Source organism: Pleurodeles waltl, chromosome 3_1 (genome assembly GCF_031143425.1).
Source record: "Pleurodeles waltl isolate 20211129_DDA chromosome 3_1, aPleWal1.hap1.20221129, whole genome shotgun sequence".
Lineage (NCBI taxonomy): Eukaryota > Metazoa > Chordata > Amphibia > Caudata > Salamandridae > Pleurodeles > Pleurodeles waltl.
In genome coordinates, this window is record NC_090440.1 from 674822889 (window position 1) to 674850494 (window position 27606).

Consider the following 27606-nt stretch of genomic DNA (forward strand, 5'->3'; position numbering starts at 1 on the left):
TACTTTGGATGGATTCTTTCCACCATCTCTTGAAGGTCCCACCTCACCTCTCCTCCTCTAGAAGGTTGCCGGTAATATTGATATATGCTCAGTTCAGTTGCTCTCCATGCTACTGTACCTTGAAGTTAGATTCTAGAATCAAATCTACAGAGGGTCCACTGTAGAGTTGACAAGAAGCATGGAAACTGGGTTTTTTGTAAAATAAATAATAGTTTGCAAAAGTGTGCTGGTATTTCTACATTGCCATCCTACATTTCTTCTATAAGGTGGTAACCCTTCAAAATTATAAAGGCACACCCTACAGCTCCAGACATTTTCCTGAAAGACCCACATATAGCCTCCTCTGGAAGGGCCCAGGCTTTTGCTCCTCATCTAGATAACCATGTGATTCCTTCTGAAGGTCTCAACATGCATCTAACCTGCAAGGACTTGACCTGCAGCCTTCCATCAAAGTCCATCCTCCCACTTCCTTCAGAGGGTCTCATCCCACACCTTTTCTGAAGGGTGCTCCAACGTGACCTTCTATGGAGGGTCTTAATCTGTCCATCCCTAGAAGGTCTACCACGTGATCTGCAGTGGGCACTCCTAAATCCTTTGGTAGAAGGCCCTCACATGACCTCCTGTGGCGAGACCCAAACAAGATGCCCTTGAAGAGGTGCACACATGACCTCCTCCAGATGGTCCCAGACTTAAATCTCCTTTGTATGGGATACATACAAAGCCTCCTCTGGATGGTATCTATCTTACACATCCATTAGAATGACCTTACACTTCTATTCAGAGGTTTCCTTTTGAAACCTACATAATCATTCTTGGGAGGGTGCTCATCTGAGCATTACCCATCTCTTTGTGATGCACCTCTTCCACGTTTTCTGGAAGCTCTCCAACCTTTACCTTCTAGGCTGGAATGTCTCAAGCTTAGACATTAACTAAAGTCTATCTGTATGAAATACCCTCTCAAATTGAAATCATAAAAGCTTATACCTGGATCTGCACTTCTCATGACATTGGGAAGGGCAAAGAGCAGTTTCTGTGCTGGGTCGCTCTTATGTATCTGTGGCCATGATCTTACTAGTTCTTGACAAATGTCTTTGGTTTTTTTTTAGAGTGAAGATGATACACAGTGGAAAGATGAGGAGCAGCGAATGTTTGAGCCTCTTTGTGAGCGTCTCCTCTGTGCAGTGTCCCTTTTGCAGACCAGTCTTTCTGAGGTAAGGTTATGGATGCAGCTGACCAACTGGCCTGAAGTGTGGAACCATGTGTCCAATCTCAAGGTTTCATGGTCATCTTCAGTTCCTCTGAACATTTCTGATCAGCATTGCATTTCTGGCTCACAGCCTTCTTTGCATCATTATATTGCGAGTGAAAGGTGATTCACACAAATGTATGTCTTACTGCCCTTACTGCCACTCAGTGAGAAGTCCATGAAGGGTCTAGTCCAGGAGGGATACTTGGATACAACTCCTGGAAGTGAATAATTAAATGTAGGGGATTTTAAAGTTTAAGTCCTCTGAAGCAAAAGTGGCATTGTAATTCTCAAAGCTTTAAAGGGATAACTCCAAATGTTAGGGTGGAAAGGCATAGCTGAAGAGGTATCAACTGATTAAACAAATAATTTTAAAAATGATTGGACTTCCAATGGAAGCCACTGCATTTTCACCAGGTCCTCAGAGAAAAGATCTCTTTTTCGAAGGCCTAGAACCCAAATTGGCCCTTTCTCATCACCTTCTACTCCTCTACATTGTGGTGTCCCGCATGGACCCTCATTATTTCATTTGTTACTCAGCATTTATGTCCAGCCCCTGTTTATTGATACGCTAACGTTACTCAAATCATAATTAATGTAAGAGCCCTACAACAGGCCTACATACCATTTTGAAGCAATTTCTGGCTGTATGAAACAAAACTACTTGAAGTTAAATCCTGCCAAATCTCAGATTCTGCCTCTAACCAGCAGACTCAATCACTGGTGCAACTCGCAGTGGCCGAGTGAACTAGGGGATTGTCCAAAACCATTTTCACCTCTTAAAAGTCTGGAATCATACCAGACTCAGGGCTGAATTTCAACCAACAGATTAGCAAGGTCACTCAAACCTGTTTTCATCAATTTGCAAGTATTGCAACACATTCTATCTTTCCTATGTTTTACTCACAAGATTATGGTGGCAAATGTGGTTGCCCACATATATTTAGAGTACACCAATTGTGCCTACCTAGGCCTCCCATCCAAGTCAGGCAGCTGCCTTCAAAAATCCTGAATGCCCTGGTTAGATCAGTCTTTAATCTTAAAAGAATTGATTCAGTCTCTGGCTATATCCATTAATTATATTAGCTTCTGGTGAATATAAGAATTTACTTCAAAATATCTTGTGTGATGTTTAAAATCTATCACGGTTCTGCTCCCAAATTCTTTACAAGTATAATTTAAAAAAGACACACCTGCTCAGCACCTTTGATCTGTCAACAGGCCCAAATTCGAGGTCCCATTTCAGTTACAAGAAATGGCGTGGCGGAGTACTCAGGAATGGAATTCAGTCCCACTTGAGGTCTGCTCTCAGGCCACGCTACCAAAGTTCAGGAAAGGGTTAAAGACTTGGATCAACACCCTTGACATCAATATGTCAGATCTTCAATAACCTCTGCAGTTCCCCGTTCTAAACCTACTTAGCCCCAAGAGACTCCTTTAGATTGGGAGAGGCTCTTTGCAAAACACAATAAAGAAATTATTATTAAAGCTAGTGTAATCCGTCCGAGAACTTACTAATGGGCCGACCATAATTTGATCCCAGGTTTTGAGACAGGGAGAGTACCCATAAGTGAGATAGTGAGGTCTGCCAAGACATTAGCGGAGTCTGGACGACAAAAAACTTAGCGGCGACAGAGGCTCCCCTGAAGAGCACATGAGTTAAGATGTTGCTGGTGCAGCCTTGAGGGCCCCACTCTGCCTTGGATATGCATGTGAGAAGCCAGAATGAGTTCTGGCACCCCAGTGTGAAGGGAAGATGGATGTGTGGGCACCTATGTCCTCTCTAGGCATACACCAGCTCAACCAAGCCCTGTGAAGGCTCTCAGGGCACGGTTGCTCTTTGTGGCCAGGGACGGGCGTACTGGGTACATGCACTTTTTAATTGGAAAGGGTGAGTGTCAGCACTCCTTAGGAGGAGGAAAGTACTAGCACTTCTCAGTAGCAAAGGGGGGCTCTGGGCTAGTGTCCTCCTGTGATAGACCGGCTCTTCTGTGTTTCTATTTCATGCACTGCTCTAGCCTGCAACACCGTGAGCCGCATAACTCCACTCCAGCATCCTAAGAAATGTGTGGCAGGGGCTCTGGAAGGCTCTGCAATCATGCTAATCCATCTCGTGAAATCAAAGCCAACAAATCAATGTTGGCTCATCTTCACCACGATAAACCATCTGTGTCATCCCACAGAAATCTCTTTGGTCTCTCTTACTACTCAGCATATACCTGAAACCACCGGCAGTGCTGATCGTTCAGTTTCAATTACAGTCCAAAAGTACGCAAATGATATTCAACTACAGATCCACGTGGGCAGACTCAGTCAGCAGCATGTGATCAAATCACTGGCCAAAATAGTTTTTGTTAAAATTACGTTTCAGAAACGGTTTGTACTCTAGCGTTGCTTCCCCAAAACAAATTTAACATTGCATTCTATGGCACAAACTACGAACCTTAGCCTATAAATAGGTCCTTAGAATTTGGCAGCACAGTTTCAAAAGTAAGGTTTATTAACAATGAGTAAACAACATCTTGTAAAAAAAATTTAGAAATGTTTTAATTCCGTAATAAAAATGTATTTGCAATGTAAAACGCATAGAGAAAATACAAAAACAAATTAAACGCAGCTAAATGATTTCTGTAATGATAATAAGGTTAAAATGAGATGCTTTAAAAGTATATGTATTTTAAAAGCTTTGGTTTGACATGGTGCAAGGACGCTTAAGTAATTATTGGCTGCGTGTCCCTGAACTAATATGTTGTTTCATATATTGTATACACTCCACATGAGATCCAGTTTTGTATCCTTAATAAACCCGCACCTTGGAAAACTATAATGAACGGTTCCCTTACTCACACTCAGCACCTCACAGGGAGATGTGGAGTCTCACTTCGCACCAGCCATTTTACACCATAGTCAATGTTTATGATAAGTGTACAAATAACACACAGCTAAGGGGATTTCACATAGAAACAAAGGAATATTCCCGAACATGTATACACACACAAAACATATCACACAAAGGTAAAACAAAAGAAAAAGATTCATCTATTTTCAACCAACTTTGGGCTTCTGACGCACTTTAGGGTGCTAGGGGATGAAGCAGAAGCTGTACTTGGAAAAGACATGAAAATGCTTTCTTTAGTATCAGTCACTATTCATGGGGCATAAAAGACGACGATTGAAGATGCTGTTCTCCAATTCTGTGTCATCTTTAATGGCCGAGCAGAGCTTTGTAGACTACAAATGCAGTGACAGTAAAGTCACCTGTACAGCTGCAGGTTAGTGCAGCACATTCTCACCTCTGGCCCCCCATCTGTGCAGTTGCACACACAGAGCCTGCAACAGAAGAGGGAGGTGCCCCACCAACTTCAACGGCTTCTCTCCCACCACTTGGCAAATGTTGAAACACTCTGTTAATTGCGCTCCTTGAGTCATGATTTCATGTGTTGCAACGTAGTTGCTGTGCCTCAGTTGTCTTTAGACCCATTAGCCCCCGTAAAACATCACAACAGGCATTGCAGGTGACGTATTCTGCCAGTCAACTTTCCACATTTCCATATGCTGTGAAATAGAACACACCCAGGAGTTGCGTGGGCCTCTTCGTCCACATAAGGTAATACCAACAACAGGCGCTACAGCACCTCTCTCCTCAGCCACAAATGGGTGAGATCCATCTGCCTCACCACTCCTGTTACCAGCAACCACTTGTCCTAAGCGCTCTATCATTGTGAACAGCACACACAGAATCTAATACAATTCTTTCGGAGAGTAGATGACTGTTCAATGAAGTGAATGGCAAACAATGACTTATACAGGACAAGTTTTGGATCTTTTCGCTGGTAACAAATATATGAAATCATACTTTGAAATTTAAGAAAATGGACCAGTATTTTAAGTATCAAGTAAAATGAGCTGGCATTAAGTTAAGTAAAACAGGTTACTGAACATGTAGTATGAAAAGAGAGTCTGCAGTACAGCCTGCAAGCTATGTAACTCATATTTACACCCAGGACACCACGGCAACAGCACATCGCGGCAACCAATCCCTTTTACCTTCACTTTGCAACATAACATTTATATTTTGAAACTTGATATTGGTCAATTTTTTACCTTATAGTTAAAAAGCTGAGCTCCATTTAGATTTGAGTCTAACGTTGGGCAATGGCTAATTCTGGTGAACGTGCAGAAAAGTCAGGCAAGCAGAAGAGGGTAATAGAGATTGGTACCTAATCCACATAATAACAAAATACTTAGTGAAGTAGTGGTGATTGCTCGCTCTGGACTGCCTCAGCCCTGGGTATAGGACTTCACTGAACCGTTGTATGTGCAGATCCTAAACATGCAGAACGGCTAATGTGTTGCAAATGTGCAGATGTCTTTAAACTTGGAAACTGAGCACAAACGAGGAACAACCACAACAATAAAGTATCCCCAAACATTTCACTATAACAGCAGCCCTCATGAACTATGCCTATCTTCAGGTCACATTGAGCACCACACTGAGAGCAGTGAGGCTGTGCTGGCTGAGAACCAAAGTGTTCGGCGTTTGGACACAGTGGATCGAGTCTGCTTCAGCAACATTGTCAGCATGGCAGCCTTCAGAGGATGGTCCTTCCACTGCAATGGCTGGGCACAAAAGCTGTCGCGCTCCTGTACTTTTCATTGCAATTGCTTGCGGTCAGTGTATACACTCTACTGCAGTGGTTCCCAACCTGTGGTCCGAGGACCCCTGGGGGGTCCGCGAAGCCTTCTCAGGGGGTCCGCGAGAGCAAATTAAAAAATATTAACAAATATTGACAGATTAGGTCCCCAGCTTTTCAGTAATGACTCAGGCGGGGGTCCCCGGATTCTAATGATGATTCAGTGGGGGTCCCTGGGTTCCATTAATGTTAAAGTGGGGGTCCACAGAAATCAAAAGGTTGGGAACCACTGCTCTACTGCACAAATAAGTGGGGAATGTAGATTTGTCTTTCGTGAACATCAAGGTGATTGTTTGCAAATAGTGGTAAAGTGTCATTCTCTTTAATAATTTTCATTTCTCTGGACTGGCATATACTGTGAACTTTTGAAACATTGTTTTTATATAATTACTTTTACTTATGTGTCCAATCTACCCAAACATCACCGCGAACGTTGGACAAATCATTTAAAAACCGTTATGCAAACTAACATAATGAAGATGTGAATGAAAAAGTAGCTCTTAGAGACCTCTTCATAACCACCTCAAATTCTACACCTGCTGCAGCTCAGGGGCTGTTGTCCAGAGGTAGTGGAAGACGTTCTGTCCATCACCTATTGTGGTCAACTATGTCTCTTTGTGCTGCTTGACCTTTCGGTGGCCTTTGATACCATCAATCAGCTAGACTTACTTGAAACGATTCATTCACACCTGGGCATGACTGACACTGTCTTATATTTTTTATCTTGATTCACACCGTCTCTCTGTCAGAAAACAATCTGCATAGCCAGGATCCTCCAGATCATCACCAACTCTTAAAGTTTGTTCCGACTCTTACTATATATGGATCAACTGGAAGTATTATTCAGCCAAAAAGGCACTGCTTTCCAATAATACATTGACCAAGCTATTCCTGAAACTGTTAAAATCACATACTGCCAGGACCTCATTTAAACATGGAAGTGTATCTGCAAAAGTACTGATTGGGATATTTAGTGGTTGGTGAAAGTGGTACATCTGCTAACAATTGACAGATGTCCCATACACCCTATTTGAACTGTGTAACCATGTATACTCACTAAAAAGGGCAGGTGGGACATGCCCAAACTTCGCATAACCCCTTGAGTTTGTTGACATTAAGGGAGAAACCATCCAAATCCTTTGCCAGGAAATTGACTTATATTCCAAATGTGCTTCTTTCCCAGTCCCCCATCCATGGCTAAATGCCTGGGTGTGCTCATTGGCCCCTTTCTATCATTCCACAGTAAAGACCACATGGCTACAACTAATATCACTGCACAAAATTAAACGTTTCCTCTTTCATATGAACTTATGATCCATTCCCAGGCTTTGCTCTTGACACATAAGCAGAGACAATGTACTATTGACTGGTCCCTCAGGGTCCTTATTAATGCTCAAGCTGTTGTGCATGCATTGTCCTGACTATTCCCCAACCAAACAATGCTCAGGCACATCTCCCCTCATTTGGAATAATTGCTTTGACCCCCACTGCCATTCTGAATTGCCTTCAAAGTCAGTTATGTGATTTAAAGGCCAATCCAATTGAGTAAACTAGACCACATTTCTCCTAAACTAAGGGTTTGCAGAGACGCCAGCACTATTGGGTGCACCTTCCTGGTCATGTTGGGAATCTGAGTTATAATCAATTCACGTCACCAGGTTTTCGCTGCAACAATCTGCTTTTGCTTCTCAGACGTAATCCTGCATTGGTGCAATTGAGGAAAAGTCAAAACACCTACCTGTTCCCACCCTCCCTACCATTGTTGTGCATATGCCCTCCCCCCCAGTCTTAGCCCACCTTGATAGCTTGTTATGAGACCTTACGTTTTCTGATTAACCATTTTCCTCTATTTATTTTGGAAATGCAGAAAAATTTAACAACATGACATGTATTTGTTAAGTACATGTTCAGCATGAAGTGAATCTTGGCTCTGAAATAACAAATGTCTATTGTTACCCAGCTCAATACTACTCATTTTACAAACAGCAGTAAAGATCAAATGCTGAGAGGACCAGGAAGGATTCAAACCCATGACCTTGAGGCCAAGCACAGATCACAGCAAGTGGATGCATTAGTTTACTCAGCCACCAGACCCAATAATGTGTTTATAGATTCTGAACCAATGATTCCTAGTTTTCCCAACTCTGCCCTGCAGTTTTGTATACAGTACTTCGTTGCTTGAACAATAGTAAATCTGGCCCAAAGTCTATTGGGCCACAGGAAATAAGATGTGTTGCCCATCTAAACAGTTACAATTTGGAGTTGCAAGGGCATTGTAATTAAATTAGCTGCATGATGGTAGGGCAGTATACCCGAAGCTACATAAGTTGCAACTTCAGCAGGCACTCAAACCTACTGTGTTGGGATGCTAACTAGCCTGCCTTCTAACCATGAAAGAAATCATCAGCAATTACACTTTTGGCACGTACAGAAACTTGACAGGATGAAGCATTAATCTGCATCCTCAAGCCCTATGAGTGTCAAGTCTCCAGCCCTACCATGCTACGAAGTACAGTGCATTCTAAGCCACCATCATGATGTTGGGCCTATGACCTGTGAGTCATTCTTCACTAGTGGTCAGTAAAATGGAGGACTACATCATTGTTTACAACTTTCAGGTTTACTGTTGGCACAGGACGTCTCGATGTAAGCCGCTGGGGAGTCTACTCATGCTGCCTTCCTGCCCTGTCTTGTCGCCCACCGCTGTCTTTCTTTACTTGACTCTTATCTAACCATCCCTGTTTTCTAACCTTCAATCTTCACTGCAACCCTTCATACTTGTACTGAACCCTTCCCCCCAAACCACCATCACCAGATATTCTTCCTGTACAGTCTGATTACTCTTACTCAGTCCTTGCTGTTCGTCCCTAGATGCTGGACCTCAAAGATGAATTGATGGCACACTCACTACCAAGCAGTCTTACGACCCGTCTTTGCATTGCTTCTGGACGGCTTTTCCGCAGGTATGTACTCAGTAGGACTAGGGAAACATTGATTGAAGATCAGAAAAGATAGCTGGTAAAACTAAGATCAGTGATGACTGGTGCAGCAAAGGAGACCTCAGCAGGTTTACCTGAGAGCAGTTATAAGGCCTGTGAAGTGTAGTGTCGGGGGGTGGGCTCTATCGCATCATGAGGGAGATGAAGGGAAGTGACTGATGGCAGTAGTTTTAATTTGGCTGAGGATGGCTTAAAATGTTTACATATTGAATTGAGGATGTTCAGAACTAAAGCGCAGCCTAGAGCAGGAAGAATTTAGATTGGAACATTGTTTTTCTTTTTAGTGGTCCGTTTCTTTCTGTCCCAGAAACCTAAGCATGTTTTTTGTCAGTGTAAAGAGAAATGTAGGCACTATAACACAATTTATTACAATAAATGCTAGATTTCTGGGGGAGCATAGTGTTGTTGGGAGGTGGTACATGTACGTGGGGGTTTCTCTAGCAAGACAGGAGGCACATATTCTTGTTGCTTTCTGGTTTTTGCTTTGTGTTGCTTGTGTCTAGTAGTGTCTTGTTGACCTCTGGTACTGACCTATGAAAATTGTTTTTATTCTTGCCGATCCTTTGGTACTTGCTCTTCAATATTCTCGATCTCTGTTTCTGTCCCCTGTTCTATTTAATCTCAGATCGTTTCATCCTGTACTTGTGACCCAAAGTTGTTTGCTTCTGTGATCGTTGATCCCAGACTGCTCCATCTCAGTTTTTCTCTGGTTGTAGCACCGAGTCTGCAATAACTGAGTTTCGCTTATTTGTTCTTAATTGTTTTCCCCAATACTTGTAGTTTCTTGCCGTCCCCTGCTTTTGATGAGTTTAGGTGTGTACCCTATTTCCTCAATGATATGTCTCCTCACTCTCCTGTTGACGCTCATCATAGTTACTTTAACTTGTTCTTTCGGAATTCTGACTAGTATTCCTCATTATTGTTGATCCTTGATTGCAGCCAGCACTCCAATTGATATTTTTATCTCCTTGTTTTTGACCTCTGATGTCTGTTCTTTGTTCATGTTGACCACGAGAAATTCGCCGAGCTTTAGTAATCTTCTGGTGCCTCCTTTTCATATCCTGTTTGATTTCTGTTGGATGTTGCTCATGGCAGTGTCTCAGATCTGTCGGTCCCCAGTATGGAGCTGGTGCGGTTGGTGCAGGTTCACTCCTCTACTTGGGAACAGAAAAAAAAGATCCTTGAGAAGCTGCATTCGGACTATGAGAGGTAAGAATGCGGATCTTTGTAAGAGCAGCGCCCATTTGCTATAGAACAATAATTATGATAATCGTATGGGATCAAATATGGGTTGCGTTAGAGTGGCCAGGGTAATATGGGATAGGACACAAAGAAATGTAACATGATGGCAAGAAAGTTTTTTTCCCTCTGACATGAATATTTATGTTTGTTTTTAGGAAACAGAGCTATCTGTCTGTGGCGCTCAGGCGCCTGCAGCTGCTGGAGACCCAGGTGAGTCTCTCTATAGTTCCTCATGATGTTAGGCTTGAGCTGAAGGGGTGTGCTTCCAGCTGTCCTGGGGCTGCTAAGGAGGCTGTAACAAAGGTTGAACAGCACATAAAGCAAGGGCTTGAAGGCATGAACAACATGTGATAATTACTCTGGGCTGAATACTATTCCATTCTGTTTTTTAGCTCATCTGTGCTGTTAAGGACAGGTGCTAGGCATATGCTAAACAGTCTTGGCCATGAGCTATAAAGGACAGTCCAGACTGAATTTCCAACCGAGGGTCCCCTCTAAACACAGACAACTCCAAGACTAGTGTGGGTCTTGTGAGACATCATCAGTGAGATTAAAGTATTCGACTCGTCACTTTTTCATTTGGAGCGAGTAGTATCACAACTAAATTTAAAGGCCGAGAGAACCCTGATCCTTGAGTGGAGGATCTTAGGATGGTTATTCGGTGGGGTAAAGGCTGGAGTGAGGTAAAGGGGCGTGGAGGACACTGGTCCTTAAGCAGTGTCATGGGTGTGCTGTGGCAGAGGTAATTACAGAGTAAAACTGGGACCTGGAGGGCATTGATGTTTAAGTTTAAGCGTTGTGCCATGGCAGAGGGGGGTTGCTTGAGGGAAGAGGACTTGGTACTAAGGACGATTCGAAGGAGAACCTGTGGTGAATGGGAGTGACTGGATAGGCTGAGAAGCCATTGGTGTTTACATCTGGGGTCCTGAGGTGGAGGGGAGGGGTAAAATAAGACTAGACGCAGAGAAGACATAGAGAACACTGCCCTGGTGCAAAGCGTATGTGTTTCAGGTCTGCATGCAACAAGACAGTGAAGGTTGACGGTGTTAGAAATGGGGTCTTTGGTTGACAGTCAGGTTACCCCCTGTGCAAGCAAGGACCCTCACTCTAGTCAGGGTAAAAGACAATCACCCTCAGCTAACCCCTGCTTATGCCCTTGGTAGCTTGGCAGAGCAGTAGGCTTAACTTCAGAGTGCTAAGTGTAAAGTATTTCTACCAACACACACAGTAACTTAATGAAAACACTACAAAATTACACAACACCAGTTTAGAACAATAGGAACTATTTATCTAAACAAAACAAGACCAAAACGACAAAACTCCAACATACATAAGTCAAGTTATGAATTTTTAAAGATTAAACTCAAAAATAGCGCTTAGAAACACAAAATGCTTCGATGAGGTGTTAACACGGCATCGTGACGGAGTCATTTCCAACAAGCCGACACCAGCGGCGCCGGACACAGAGTCGCGTAGACCCCCAAGTACAGTACCTTTGGTGAAGAGTGAAAACAAGTCAATGCGCGAAGTCAGGGATCGCAGCGTCTCTGCGAAACGTTGAATCCGCGCACTTCGAGCGCGTCGGTGACGACGTGGTGCAGCAACTTCCACAGTGTCGCGGACTTCAGCGGGGCTGCGGCGGCATCAGGCCTGCGAAGGTCATCGCGTTCTAGCGAAGATCACGGAGTTGGTTGCAGGCGGCATCTCCGGATTCAGCAGCGGCGTCGGTCCGAAGTCAATTTCCTTGGATTTCCACCAGCTTTCCTTTCAAGGGCCCAGGGACTGGATAGAGCACCACTTGTCAGAGCAAGAGTCTCTCCAGAGACTCCAGGTGCTGGCAGAGAGAAGTCTTTGCTGGCCCTGAGACTTCAAACAACAGGAGGCAAGCTCTAAATCAAGCCCTTAGAGATTTCTTCACAAGATGGAAGGCACACAAAGTCCAGTCTTTGCCCTCTTAGTCTGTCAGAAGCAGCAACTGCAGGATAGCTCCACAAAGCACAGTCACAGGCAGGGCAGCACTTCTCCTCAGCTCTTCAGCTCTTCCCCAGGCAGAGGTTCCTCTTGTTTCCAGAAGTGTTCTAAAGTCTGTGGTTTTGGGTGCCCTTCTTATACCCAATTTCTCCTTTGAAGTAGGCCTACTTCAAAGTAAAGTCTCTTTTGAATGTGAAATCCTGCCTTTCCCAGGCCAGGCCCCAGACACTCACCCGGGGGTCGGAGACGGCACTGTGTGAGGACAGGCACAGCCCTTTCAGGTGTAAGTGACCACTCCTCCCTCCCAGCACAGATGGCTCATCAGGAAATGCAGACTACACCACAGCTCCTTTTGTGTCACTGTCTAGTGTGAGGTGCAACTAGCCCAACTGTCAAACTGACCCAGACAGGGAATCCACAAACAGGCAGAGTCATAGAAATGGAATAAGCAAGAAAATGCTTACTTTCTAAAAGTGGCATTTTCAAACACACAATCTTAAAATCAACTTTACTAAAAGATGTATTTTTAAATTGTGAGCTCAGGGACCCCAAACTCCACATGTCCATCCGCTCCCAAAGGGAATCTGCACTTTAATCAGATTTAAAGGTAGCCCCCATGTTAACCTATGAGAGGGACAGGCCTTGCAACAGTGAAAAACAAAGTTAGCAATATTTCACTGTCAGGACATATAAAACACATTACTATGGCCTGAAGCTGCCCGCCAAGATCTGACCGCCGGGCGGCCGCCAATGCGGCCACACTCCCGCCGCAGCCATTATGAGATCCCCGCTGGGCCGGTGGGCGGAATCCTGGTTTCCGCCCGCCGGCCCAGCAGCGATCTCGGCCGCAACACAGGAGCCAGCTCCAAATGGAGCTGGCGGTGTTGCGGCCGTGCGACGGGTGCAGTGGCACCCGTCGCGCTTTTCACTGTCTGCATAGCAGACAGTGAAAAGCTGCATGGGGCCCTGTCAGGGGGCCCACGACTCCCCGTACCGCCAGCCTTTTCCTGGCGGTTCAAACCGCCAGGAAAAGGCTGGCGGTCGGGGACTCGTAATCCCCTGGGCAGCGCTGCAAGCAGCGCTGCCCAGGTGGATTATCACCGCCGGGGCAAATGTGGCAGGAAACCGCCGGCCCCAATTGCACCGCCAGCCTGTTGGCGGTGCAATCGCCAAAACAGCCCTGGCGGTCTTTGACCGCCAGGGTTGTAATGACCCCCTATATGTCCTACCTTAACCGTACATTGCACCCTGCCATTGGGGCTACCTAGGGCCTGCCTTAGGGGTGTCTGATATGTAGGAAAAGGGAAGGTTTATACCTGGCAAGTGGGTACAATTGCCAAGTCGAATTTACAGTTAAAACTGCACACACAGACACTGCAATGGCAGGTCTGAGACATGATTACAGAGCTACTTATGTGGGTGGCACAACCAGTGCTGCAGGCCCACTAGTAGCCTTTGATTTACAGGCCCTGGCACCTCTAGTGCACTTTACTAGGGACTTACTAGTAAATCAAATATGCCAATCATGGATAAACCAATAATCCATACAATTTACACAGAGAGCATATGCACTTTAGCACTGGTTAGCAGTAGTAAAGTGCTCAGAGTTCAAAAGCCAACAGCAACAGGTCAGAAAGAATAGGAGGCAGGAGGCAAAAAGATTGGTGATGACCCTGCATAAGCAAAAAAAGTCCAACAGACGGTATGAAAAACAATACTCTTATGGGATGGTGCTCTGGTTCTGGAGCACGAGGACGTAATAAAGGAGGGAACTTGGAGTGCAGGACAATAGGATTTCAATGTCATCAAGCCTGAAACTTGCAAAATCTCAGGTTTGAGACCCCAAATACCTTTTTACCGTGTACAGTGTTCCTTTTACTAGTCGTAAAAGTCTTGCTGACTCTTAAAAAGGTTTGTTACGCTTTCATAGTTGCAAATAGGAGAACGAATGAAAGAGAATGTAACGTTGCTTGGCGACACAAAATGTTTTCACAAAGCGTTGATCAAATATGAACAACTCGACGGGACTGGTATCTGATATGCAAATAATGAGATAGCTTACCCTTCAGGAACAATGTTGGGTAGCTTCAGGGGAAGTGGTCTGTGGTCTAGATCAGGCAGTGGTCTAGGGTTTTCTTGCTTGAATCTCAGTTTCCAAACAAGCACAGACTGCTCCCCAGATATCCTCGCAAACGGGGAACATTTTTTTAACCAGCAGCTGTCCCCTTAATTAATTGACATGGGTTGTGTGTGTTTGTTTTTTTAAATGCCTCTTTGGGAAAGCAAGTGTAAGAGCTGTCCAATTAATGTTCATTTGGCAGGTCGTTTTGAGACCCATTACAAATTGACATTTAATGACCCGACTTTAATAATAAACATCGCAAAATGACAGAAAAAAACACGTGAATAATTTGCATCCACTTTTTCCAAACTTCCTTTACGTACATCATGCCCAAAGATGCTCGCGGAAAGTCAGCGTGATATTATGGATGTGTGACAAGATGTACTGAATGTTGTGGAGTGGGTGGAGAGAAGGGGAGGAAAGTAAATTGGGAATGAAAGTTATGTAGAACAGTGAACCTCAGGGTAGATGGAGGAGACTTCTTATTGGGTGTCTGATTTTCTCTTCCTTGTAATTTCTTCCCTTTCAGTCCTGTAACTTTGCTCGGTATCAGCACATTGGTAACTGGGAACGTCTGTTTACGAGACTGATGGTAAGTGACAAATTTGCACATAGATAAGCATATATGTGTGTGTACGCGCGCATAGTGTATCTCCTTAGGTGAGAATGTTTGTTATTTGCAAGGTGTGTCATTTACGGCCAATAAAGTTTCAATGTATTTAGAAACCAGGGGCCAGATGTACGAAGCATTTTGTTTTTTGGCATGTACCAAACCTCTTTTGCAAGTCAGTAACTGTAGCGTGGGTTGAAGTCAAAACATTCAGTTACTGTTACTGTAGTATGTAGTATGTATTTGTATAATGTATTAACAAAGCCTTATGCAAATACATACTACAGTAACCTATTATTTGGCTCACAAAATAGGGTTTGCGAGTCGCTATTAGGAAGGGGCATGGTAAGGGTGTCCCTTCCTAATAGCGAGTCGCACTGGGATGTAGGAATGTTTTGCAACCAGGAATCCGGTCGCTAAACATTCACAGTTACTACCACCTTCAAGTTGGTGGTAAGCCATTCCCCTACCCTTTTGTGAATGGTGTCGCCACCAGTGTTTCAGAGCAGGCAGTGGTCCCATGCACCACTGCCTACTCTAAAAAAAAAATGAAAAGAAAACTAATCATTTTCTTTTAGTTCATCATATTTTCCTTTAAGGAAAGCGGTCTGCATGTAAAACAAAAACTGCTTTATATAAAAAGCAGTCACAGAAATGGTGGTCTGCTGACCTCAGCAGGCCACCATCCCAGTGAGTGTGGGCTATTCCCAATGGGTTGTAAATTGCGACCTGCCTCATGAATATTAATGAAGCAGGTCCCTTGCGACCCATTTGGGAATCGCAAACAGTGTCCCAGACACTTGTACATTACAGATTTTGCAATCTCTAATCAATAGTCAATAAGGCCTAGGCAAGCAAGGTTTTCATTATGTCTTTTTCCTGAATGTTCATCCTTATTAGTTTCAGAGTTTGCTGTAAACTAACCAGCTATCATACTGCTGCCAGAAAGGCACAATGTGCAGAAGACTGTGGCTGTATAGATGGAGTAGTTACAAATACACTTGCACAGGCCGGACTAGAAACTAAAATGATACAGTGGTCTCAAATACTCGTGGTCTAGGCCCAACACTTCACCCACCAACTTGTTGTCTGAAAGCAAAAATACAGATGCTCCCTCGTAGTTTCGAAGAAAGACAGGGTTCGAAGCTTTGTGAAGAAATGCCTAGTTTTTACTCGAGGGGTGAGTGCATTAACATAGCATTAGAAGCAATTCTTTATCCTGGTCAGGAGGAAGGTGGACTGAAAGACATGTAGGGCTTCTCTGTGTTTTGCACATCACCAAGGACATCTCCTCAATTGAATATCAGTTGATTAGGCTAGGGGTCAGATAAATGGTTTCTGCAGTGCCTGGACGAGATGTGGTAAGATGTGGTAAGATGTGGTAGGAGATTCAAAACAGGAGAGAATTTCTTCATTTGCATTTAGAGTGTGTTTTTGGTGCAGAAAGGCACTATAGGGGAATGGGATGACTTCTGTGGTCCATGGCTTGCAGAAATATAGGCACACTCCATTGCATTACAAACACTTAAGACAGTTGCTTGTTCCTTTTTTACTGAAAGTTAAAACATTTATGAGATTAATCCGCGTGTTGGGATTCTGCATCTTTCTAGAGTTGTAACTATGTTGCAACTAAGTCATTTCCTAATTCTTTATGTTCTATTGTTAAACAGTGTCTTCCCAGGATCGCAAAAAGTCACTCTTTAATGATTCCTAAAGATAGTCTCTTCAATCTCCTGATGGGTTTGAAGTTGTCATCCTGCCGTTGTAGGTTGTAACGAAACCAGGCTATTAGTTGTGCAGAATGTAAGGCCTACAGAATAAGAGGTCCGCAATTACCCCCTCACTGGAAACCAAGCACCCATTTATAGCACTTGACTCTCTCAGGGTAGTGAAGCAGAACAGTTCAAGTCCTACTAAGGAAGTGGTGTGGGCTAGCAATCACTATTCACCAGCACACAACAATAAAACTCAATAAATGATTACCTAGTCTGTGCTTTTTCTTTAAGAAAGGAAAAGTACATTTTTTACACACACTACTAAAACTATGCTGTAATTTATAAATACACAAGTAGTTGGAAATGCTTTGGTGTCACTCTGAAGTCACATTTGACTCCTAAAGATCACATACCCTAACCGCCACACATACCAGATAACACATTGGAATACAGGTGGGTGTCACTTTAAAGCAGGCCTATTGGTTTTGTCAAAGGTTACAACTTTTAAAGATCAAATGCCACATGTTATATTTCACCTCTCTATCACTGACATCAGTAACCATTCTTTATCTGTAATCATTAGTATTAAGAAAGCGTTGCAACCTTTTATGAAAAGTCACTGTCAGCAATAGATTTACAAATAACAGACTGTCCTTGAAATTTAGGATGAAAGCCTGGGGGGGTCATAATTCCCTTGACCCTGCAAATGTAGGGTCACATTTTAAATTCTTTTGGGAGTGGATGACGGCTTCACTCTTCCAACCCCATAATTCTTCTTTGTAACAGTGCTGTCCCTGTCACCCTGGGGCCGCCACAAGGAAGAGAAGGTTGTGCAACTTCAGCCCCACAGGGTATTGTGCAGTACCTCTGCCAGAGAGCATGCATATTAGATGAGCCGCTCCATCCACAGCTTTCCTTTGTGCCGCTGGGTTTCCACTTCTTTTTCCTTTTTGGGCCCTTTTGTTGGGGGGTGCTCAGTCCTACCAGGGAACTCTGAATTGCATTTTCCTAGGGCCTGCCCCGGCCAGCTTCCTTCACTGCTGGCACGGAAACCGGCATCTGGATTCTTCCTGCCCTCTCCATGGGGCAGTGTGTTGTCTTTGCAGTGGGCGCCCACTCCCCCAAGACATGAGCACAAGGAGCGGGTGAGAGCACAGTCCATTTTGGAAGAGGGGGCACAAAGACACTCCCCCTTCCAGCTTCTTCATATGGGGCCCCACCCCTTTCTCCTCTTGCAGAGGTTAAGGGGGTGATGGCGCCTCCCCTCTTTCTTACTGCCATCAGAGGCCTAAAACACTGGGAGACTGAGGATGGAGTTCCCGGCCCTGTCCTTCTGCTGTGGAGGGTGTGACTTTGCTCCCCCTCCTCTTTTTTCATGAGGGGCCTCAGATGTGGTCGTGGGCTACTTCTTTGAATAAACTGGCCTGGGGGATGGAGTCCCCGTGCTACACAGAACTTTGCAGAGGTGGGCCCCATTCATTCCCCATACCAGAGCATGAATAAGCTTTGCATCAACCTCTGGGCACTGGCCCAACCCAGGGGTATTTACAGTGGAGCCCCATGTGCTCCAGCGCTCAGGCTGAATGGTCAAAGGTCAGACGTTTTCCCATCTGATAGCTCAGGTCTTGTTGAGCTGATTTGCTTGATTCAGGGCTCGCTTCACTTCCGGTGGTGAGCCCTAGCCTGCCTCCTGGCCCCTAAGGTAGCACACTTTCCAGGGAGCTGGTTCCAATGGCTCCCTGAACCAGCATTTCTCCTTTTCTTGGTCTTTAGTGCTCCTCTCCTCTTGTTTAGGCACAGAAGTCCAGGTATTTCCCCAGCTGGTCCTCAGGGGGTGTAGGAGAGCCAGACTCACTGACCCTGGAGAGACCCCCTGGGTCCTGAGGTCAGCTGTAGACAGTGTCCTTAGTCCATTAGGACATCGGGGGCTTGACCTTCCAGCTGTCCATGGCTGCTGTTCCAGTGTCCAACTCTCCGTCTCTCCCTTGTGATAGAGCTTTTCAGTGGTGATGAAAAGCCCTAGAAGCCAGCTACCCCTGGCCAGTTCTAGGGTGCCACATGACCCCTCCACTATGTCCCAACCCTCCTGCACAGCATGCTGGGGCAATTCAAGAAGACATCACTTCCAAGAACTTTCCAACCAGAACTTCAAAGGGAAGCCACCTCCTGTGCTGACTCCTGGAGTTCAGGGCTCCCTCCTCTGTTAAATGGGCCTGGGCTACCCTAACCCGGATACAGTATGACAGCTAAATAATGAATGCAGATTTTTCCCCACCCCTTCCTTCTAAGAAGATGAGTGAAGCACTGTTATTTACCTCTTTTTGTGTGGGGAGGCCTTTGTTCCATCTGCTGCTGAACAGAGTAATTAACTTGGCCCAGCAGAGCGACAAAAGGCCTGGAACCTGATCCTGAGCTAAGCCAGAGAAATATGACATTTCTGGATGAACCATAAGGCGTACTTGTGGACTCTTGAGACTTGCATATTCAAACTTGTATTTGTTTCACCTCTGTTTGATACCTTACTGGACTTTGTAGGTCTAAGGGAAGCCAAATTGCACTATAAGGCAAATTTCCCACATGTATATAATTAGGCCTTCCATTTTTATGGTATTAACTTTTTTAACATTTCTGTCCGTATCTGTACATATTTATTTTTTGGTCATTATTGGTATATGCCCGTATTTATTTTCTGTTTTGTGATTAAGTGAAGTTGTAAAATGGTATAATTCCACATTTATTTAACTGGTAAATATGCACTTATACTTTGATGTCTGTCACGTTCTAGCAAATTAAGCAGCCAACTGTATCAAAACACTACACCCACAGGTAAATATTAGCATATATACAACTGTTTTAATGCATGCCTGCATTTCAGGAAATCTCATCATGTTTTTAACTCCTCATGATGTCTGTCTTCTCAGCTTTTGGTCTGAAATTCATGAAGGATGTCATGGGGAGTCACTCACAAGAAGCAAACCTTTCTGTATTTTTCCACTTTTTAAAACTAAATATAGACTGGAAACACACTGCTTTCTGTCTGTATTTATCTGTAAAAATCAGTAAAACTGAAAACTGTGAACCTTACATATAACACAGTGACCTTGCAGATAACCCAGTAAACCTTGACCTTACCAATACATTCATGCTAATAATATAAGTCCTACCCATATCATCATCTAGCATTGCAGAGGTCCACTCTGCAGTAGGCGACCTGGGTGCAGTTACTGGGCTGTGCACCATGGTATTCTCACACACACAGCCAGCTAGCCAAGTGTCCCTTATCATAGCTGCGTTTCTGCAGCGTTAAAAGATGTACACTGGGGGTAAACATGCACAATCCACTTACTGTGTTATTACAGTGCGTGAGAGACAAATAGTGAGATTCAACCACAGGAAAAAGTCCAAAATCATGATCAAAAAGCAAAAGGTCCTGGTTGATCAAAAGGGCAGAACTAATTTCACTACTGATGTATATTGCTCCTGGGAGACTTTGTAGTCTCTTACCTCTCCTGCTGGTCCTAGTAGCGAATCTGGAGCATTGGGTGGCTCCATAGACACATCAAAAGGAAATGGCAGGCATGCGCTGTATCTATGGCACACTGCACATTCCTGTCCTTTCTTCCTGCGCTGGCGCCGTTTTGTCAGCCTAGCACCAATGCAGGCAACCTTGCATCATGGTGCAAGGGTGCCTGCGTTGCGTGCAGGATTGTTTTTGTGCAGTAAGGGGCACCTTCTTGCACAATCACAATCCTGGGAAGCTTTTTCCTCTCTCTAGAAGAAAAAACTAGGAAAAACAAAGACATTTCTACTCTCGGTGCCTCCCCTCAGGAGGTGTAATATTCTGTTGCATCCCCAGGTTTACAAGGTCTTGTGAATCTGGGGGATGGGTCAAAATCCATGGGAGTTGCATGGGAACACCCGCTGCAACGCTTATGGAACACCTCCCTGGGGCAGAGTAAGGCATCTCATGATTTGCCCTGCCCTGCCTCACTCCATAGCTACGAGGCCATTCAAAGCCACGCAACATGGCTTTGCTTGGCCTCTAGATATGTTTTTAAGTTGTACGCCACTGTTGCATCACAAAAAGTGACACAGCGGTAGTGCAAGAGGCTCTTAAACATGCCCCTCAGACTTTAGGTGTTTTTTGACAGTTGCATCTTTCTTCTGGTCTCAGATAACTCTTTGACACACCCTACGATGCACTTCTCCAGATTAAAACTATGCATATGATTTTCAGTGCTCTAGTTTCATAGGAAACCTTTCTGACAGATCTTTTCCTTCCCCTGCTTCTGACACTAACCTTTCCCCTCACCTTCCTGCTGCTACCTCTACTTTTCCTAAGTTACTTCAGATAATCACCTCAGACTCTATTTTTGAGGCCAGCTACTCTTTGTCTCTCTTATATTCTTCCTTTCTTCTTCCATGTGCCTCTTTATGGCTCCTTTCCACCCTATTCCTAACTAGGCCCTCATTATGAACATGGCAGCATAGCCCACCACCGACCATTCTGACGGTCGAAGGAAGACCGCCAGTGGCGGAGGAAGACATCCGACCATATTCTGAGGCATGGAGCCTCACCACCATTGATAGCGGTGAAGCCCACCATGCGCCATGCTGGCGGTCGGTGGCGGGGGTGGATGCTGCTCCACCCTCACCACCACATCAGTCCAGGCACCGCCACGCCCAGAATGATGTAGTCATAGGCATAGCGGTGTATGGAGTCACGGCGATGCCGGCAGAGCAGCATCCAAGGAGCCTGTTCCCTCCCAGAGCAGCGCCATGGAACAGGTGAGTGCTGTCCAAGAGAGAAGGGGGGAGGGAGGTATGTGTGTTGAGTGCGCAAGTGCATGGGAGTGTGCATGTGTGTTTGTGAAAGGGGGGATGTGTGTCTGCGTGTATAAATGTGTGTGTGGATGTAGGAATATGGGTGCATGTGGATGTGGGGTGTAGAGGTTTGGGGGGACCTGTATGGAGGTGGGGGGTAGGGGCTGGTGAGGGGGGATTTGGGGAGGCCTACAGGGAGATTGGAAGAAGGAGAGATGGGGGTCGGTTTTCAGGGTTCAGACGGTGGGTAGTGGGGGTGGTTCTAGGGGCATGGGGGGTGGGTGGGGGTTGTGGCCAGGGGGGAGCCTGGCATGTCACATACAGGTGACAGGAATGAGGTGACTGTCACCTGTATGCTTTCCGCCAGGGATTTCCTGACAGGGTATCCCGCCAGGAAATCCCTGGTGGAAACGGGATCATTATCCCACCGCTGGTCTGGCTTCTACCGCCAGGTCGAAAGTGCCTACTGTCGGCCCAGCGGTCGAATCTGCCCTGGCAGTGGGTAGTAGTGTCTGCTATGTTCAGAATGAGGGCCATAGTCTTCTACCTAACTTCTTTCCCTCTCTGCCTCTGCTCCCAACCCCTGCCTCTCTTCTTGCACCTCTTCCCCACTTCTAAGCCTCTAATACTCACCCGCACCTTCCTGTCCCATCCCTGCCTAACATCCACTGCCTCCTTATCACTTCTCAGCCTCTAGCACCTTGTATCTCTTCCTCTTTCACTTCTCTACCTCGTCGCTCCTACCACCGGTTGTACTAACCCTTCCGCATTCTTCCCACAACTCAGCCTCCAGCACCTTTCTTTTTCTCCCTAGCCCTACCTCTTTTCTCATGATTCCTCCCTACTGCTCAACTTCGAAGACCACAGTCCTCTTTGATCATTCTTTCTTACCTAGCCCTGTATAATTTAACACCTTAACAACACTCAAACATACTGTCAGTTCAAAATGGCCAGTACTAGCATAACATTCATTACCCCTTTCTAATCCTTTACCTCACAAATACATACACCTAAAACCAACGTTAAGTTTAGAAGGAAAGGTTAACCGAGTGATATCGCCCTGCCCCTTTCTCAACTCCACTGCTTCGCACACCCAACTCATGACCGCCTATGCTTATTACACCTGCTATTCCACCTTGTACATTTTGAATGAATTAATGTATGAGTAGAATTTATAAAGCCCAAACAACTGCTCCAAAAGGAGCATCCCAGCACTAGGTAACAGTAAGACGCAAGAAAAGGAGGCAGGGGAAAATAGATGAATGGGCTTGAATTAGGTCTCTTTAAAGAACTGGGTCTTTAGAAGGGACTTAAAAAAATAATCAGAGGTTGAGCTTCTGATGTGTTCAGGGAGAAGGTTCCAGAGTTTCGGGGCTAAATAAGAACAGTAGTGAACACCCGCTCTAGCATTGTAAATATTGAGGATGCATAGCAAGTTGTGATAGGCAGTGCGCAGTGCTCTGCAAGGCTGGTATCTTTTTATTTTGTTCCAGATATACAACGGGCCTTGCTTTTGGTTGGCCCTGAAAGCTATCATCAAGGCTTTGAACTTTATTCTTTGATTAATGGAAAGCCAAAGCAGGCTTTTCAAACCATTTTGAATTGATTGCCATTTAGGGATGTTCAAACTCTGGTTGCTACTTTCTGGATCCACTACAGTAATCGAGCCTAGATGTGATCAATGCATGAATAATGATTTTTTAGCATGTTCAGGTAGAAATTTGAGCATCTTTCTTAAAGATTTTCAGGAGGAAGAAACACGCTCCTGCAGTAGCTTTAGCATGTGGTTTTGAAGGAAAAACATTGTCTAGCGTAACCACCGGGTTCTTGGCTTTGGTGGATAGAGCAGGAGGGAGGCCTAGTTCAGTAGGCCCTAAATGAGCCATGCCTGATATGGGGGATGCACCAAATATCAGGATATCTTTTCTGAGTTTAAGCAGAGACAGCTTTTGTGCATCCACTCAGCTATGGCTGAAAGACAGCACTGAAAAGTTGCTGAGACCGAGGCATCTAGGTCTTTAAAAACAAACATTAAATTGGTGTCATCAGCAAAAACAACTCCAGTCCCTGCCCTCCCATGCACACTCTAATCTAAGTCTTTACTCAGTTATCCAATTCCTCCTCCTCCTTTTAACGTCTCCCAGCTCCAAAAACTCCATTCTCATCATAGCTCTCCTCTTCTCCACTACTGTCTACACAATCTACTAACACTTATCACTTCAACATTCAGTGTCCTCTCACCTACTCCCTCATTTTAACTGCCTGCTTTTCATTGCACATTCAATGAACAAGGACCCCCCCAAAAAAAATTCTGATAGCAGACGCAAAACCATTTTTGCTCTTCATGATCGGAACTTCGACTTTGAAATAATGGTTACAAACCAGAAACATTGAAGACCTTCTCATGACCAACTATGAATCCCTGCTGGTCTGCTGCACACCTATCCCAACTTTGCTTTCCAATCTCTTTATTGATTTTAATACAACCCACTGGCAAAGCTGCCATCAGTCCGTGGACATTAACATCAGGCATACTGAGCAGGTTACATTAGAATCCACTGATAGAGGCACTGTGCTAAGTCTTAGTGGGCTAAGATGTAAGTCGAGAAAACATAAGTAGCCACACAACTACTCTCTTCATTCCACCATGGTTCTCCATGTGTCCTGTGTCACCCCAGAGCTTCCACCCAAGCTCCTTTCCCACCCCTTCAACCCCAATCCCCACCGTGGATTCTTTCTCGGCTTGCTGCAATATGCCACATTCTTTGTCAAACTTCTCAGGACAGACTCATGTCCGATACACTAGTGTATCTGATCGCACACACCAGTCCACATTGGACTTCCAAGCACTCAGTTTCAGGATCTCTCCTCGGCCCCACAGTCTGATCACAAGGCAATTTGCTACTATCAGTGCTGTGTTACAGGAAAGCAGGGAATATTAGTCCAAGGATTGTTCTCCCCATATTCCCAAGGTTTTAGTTGCAGAGTAAGCTCCAGTGTGAAGTCCAGGATTGCGGAGCTCCATCTCCCAGTTGTATCCCAGTTAGTCTGGATCTTGGGGCAACCCTGAATGGTATGTAACTGTGCGCTTTTATGCCTACATCCCCTCAAGCAAAGGTCGGTATCAGCCCTCCCCATACGGAACATGCTTGTTCTTGTAAAATAGGCCCTATAGAGGAGTTTCAGCTGAATTAGCTGGAATCCAGCCCACGTGGCCACTTCCAGGGGGTTCGGTAGGCCACCCCCGGTCATCATCCTCAAGTCTTCCTAGGTCCCCTCCCATATATCCTGGAAGTGATCCAGTGAAGGCAGCAGTTGTGTAAGAGTCAAGTATAGTCGGGATACTGCATGGCTGGTTAGAGGGCCTTCCAGTATTCTATATTCAAAGGACAAATAGTTACCTGGCTGTCTCCAGGGCTTCCAGATGTTGTGTCTGATAGTGCAGAAACTGGCTTTGCCCATCAGGGAGAGTGGCACCCTCTTCCACTGTTTCACCTCAATTTTATAAGAATCCAGAATTTTCTCCAGGTTCTCTGCTAGAAAGAGGTCTCTGTGTTTTGTGATGAAAATCCTGAGATGTTTAAATCCTCTAGGCTGTAACACTGGGGTTAGTGCTAGGTCCAGTCCATCTCCTTCTTTTGACAGTGTAAATGCAGTGGGCTTGTGCCATTTCATTCTGAACCCCGAAAAGAAGCCAAACACATCCAGTATCTCCAGCACCTTGGGTACCGAATATTCTGGGTCCGGTAAATACAGCAGTATGTCATCCGCATACAGGGATACAACATCTTCCCAGTCTGGGTCCCACATTATACCTCAGATCAATGCATATGTGCTCAGCTAGCAAGCCAGGGGTTTTATTGCCATTGCGAACAATATAGGGGATTTAGAGGCACCCTTGTTGAGTACCCCCCCTAGAGGGAACTCCCTGGAGAAAGCCCCATTCACTTTGATCCTGGCCTTGGGGTCCCTGTACAGTAAGCCTACCCAGGATAAAAGCCTCCTGCCTATCCCCATCCTTTGTAGTTTTGCCATAAGGTAAGGTCACTCAAGTGAGTCAAAGGCGTTTTTCGCATCCAAAGCGAGGAGGATAGCTGGCTAGACCATTGGTTCCCAACACGCCAGGCAGCTGACCAGCCTGCAGAGGTTATGCCTTGTCACCCTATAGGGCATAAAGCCAGATTGACCTGGGACCACCAACATGTCAACTACCTGCAGCAGGTGAATAACAAGGACCTTCTCCAAGATTTTGGTTTCTAGATTAAGGAGTGAAACTGACTAGTAGGAAGCGCAGTATTCTCTGGGATTCCCTTGTTTATGTATCATAACTATTGTCACCCATCAGAGGCCTCAAAATAAGACCCCCCCCTGTTTTGCCCCGTTAAACATTGACTTGATCTGGCCCACGGTTTGAGATTGTGTGCATTTAAAAAATTCAAGGGAAAAACCATTAGGGCCTGGGGATTTTTCACTTTTCATCTGTCCTATGGATTCGGTGATTCCTCCGCTCTGACGACTCCACGTCCAAGGATTTGCTCAACTCCCCCTGTAATCTGGGCACCCTTATGTCATCAACGAAGGCCTCGAGGCTGCGCTCAGAAGTTTCCCCCCTATCTCAGTAGAGGCCCTCCAGTTGGGCCGCAAAGGCCTGTGCTATGTCTGCTGGAGTTTTTGCCCTTCTCTCAGATCTTATATCAACCATGGCAATACATTTTTGCCTTTCCTTCCTTTTGGCCAACCATGCTAGCAGTTTGCCCGCTTTGTTGCCTAACTTGTAGAGTTTGCCTTTGTTTAACCCTGATATAGGTAGCCTTTTGGTGTATCAGATGACACAAGTCATCCTTCCATCCCACAATCTTGCACACTAAGCTAGGAACGGGATTGCTTTTGTATTCAGCCTCCCACAGTGCCAATTGTGTCTCTAGCTCACTGGTCTCTTTCCTGTCATTTGCCCGAGAATGGGCTATGAGGTGTCTGCATAAAACCATCTTGTAGGCCTCCTTCACATGGACCTCCAAGTCCACCGTCCCCCCAGTTTCTTTAAAAACTAAAATATTTAAATAGTATTGTGGTCTCAACTACCAGGTTCCTAGTGTTCTAGGCAGTCGGGTCCCAAGGGTCTAGCTTCCCCTTCCCCCTTGTACCTCCGATATCTGTTTGTAGGTCTGTTGTCAGTGGTGAGTGACTGGAGATGCCTTGTGCAAAGATGGTGGTGTGCCCAAACTTGCCCAATTGGTGTCTTGGTGCTAGAAAATAGTCATGGTGTGGTGTGAATGAAGGATAGTTGATGCCCCTTGCACCTCATACTGCCTCTCACTCCTTGGCTTGTCCCTGCAGAGTGCCCAGAGTGTGGGCCGAAAATGGAGGCTAAGGGTGGAAGCACTCAGGAAGACCGCTGTCTCTAGGTAAGCGGCACTATGAGAATCTGGGTTATTCTGGGCCATAAAGAGGCAGAGGAAGAGTGGTGCAGCAATGTAAGAAGTTTAGAGTACCCACACTAACTGTCTGCTGATATTCACAGGGAGATACCTGAGCTCATGGTTGAGACCCCTCGAGATTCCCAGAAGGTAGACATCAAAGACTCATACCAAGAAAAAGGAGGACACGTTGTGTTTGCTGAGAGGGTAAGTCCATGGAAACAGTTCAGGGTTTAAATAGGTTGCAGTAAAGTATGCGGCCCTGATTCCATGCCTAACACAGCAGTAATGACTTCAGCACTATCTCTGAGAGAATAATCCACATCTATCATCACCCCCAAAGCTTGGTAGAGTGCCATACTTGCTCATCTTGTGTGCCCCTGGACTCTGAACTCACCCCCTTACACTTAACTCTTGCTTGTTTTTCTTTATTTTTGTCTCAAACTGATTTCAATAAATAATGGGTAATATAAAAGAGACAGTTTCTTTTCATTTGAAACTGAATTCACCATCTGTTCTTGTCCAGTGGTTCCACAAAACGTAACATACCGTAGGCTGTATAGCCCAACATACCTCACCAAATATTCATGTGTGCCCCTTTCCTGCCTGTCAGAAAGAAATAAACCACATCCTTGTCAAATTTGTTCAAGAAGTCGGGTAAAGTTAAAGACCACGCAAGTGGTGTACCCTGAATATCAACACTACAATATCAATTGCACATAAAACTTAGAACAAAATATCAAAACTAAAATATCAACTTACGTGA

At 45.1% G+C, this 27606-nt stretch overlaps 1 protein-coding gene across 3 annotated transcripts in view; it reads left to right on the forward strand.

The window, feature by feature from the left end:
- LOC138284468 (uncharacterized) overlaps positions 1–27606 on the forward strand; it is a 146471-nt gene that overhangs the window by 13690 nt on the left and 105175 nt on the right. For all 3 annotated transcript variants that reach the window (XM_069223254.1, XM_069223255.1, XM_069223253.1), the window contains 7 exons: positions 1107–1211; positions 8812–8903; positions 10035–10148; positions 10337–10391; positions 14804–14866; positions 26761–26828; positions 26945–27047. In XM_069223254.1, the coding sequence (XP_069079355.1) occupies positions 1107–1211; positions 8812–8903; positions 10035–10148; positions 10337–10391; positions 14804–14866; positions 26761–26828; positions 26945–27047 (600 nt within the window). The remainder of the gene's footprint in view (positions 1–1106; positions 1212–8811; positions 8904–10034; positions 10149–10336; positions 10392–14803; positions 14867–26760; positions 26829–26944; positions 27048–27606) is intronic.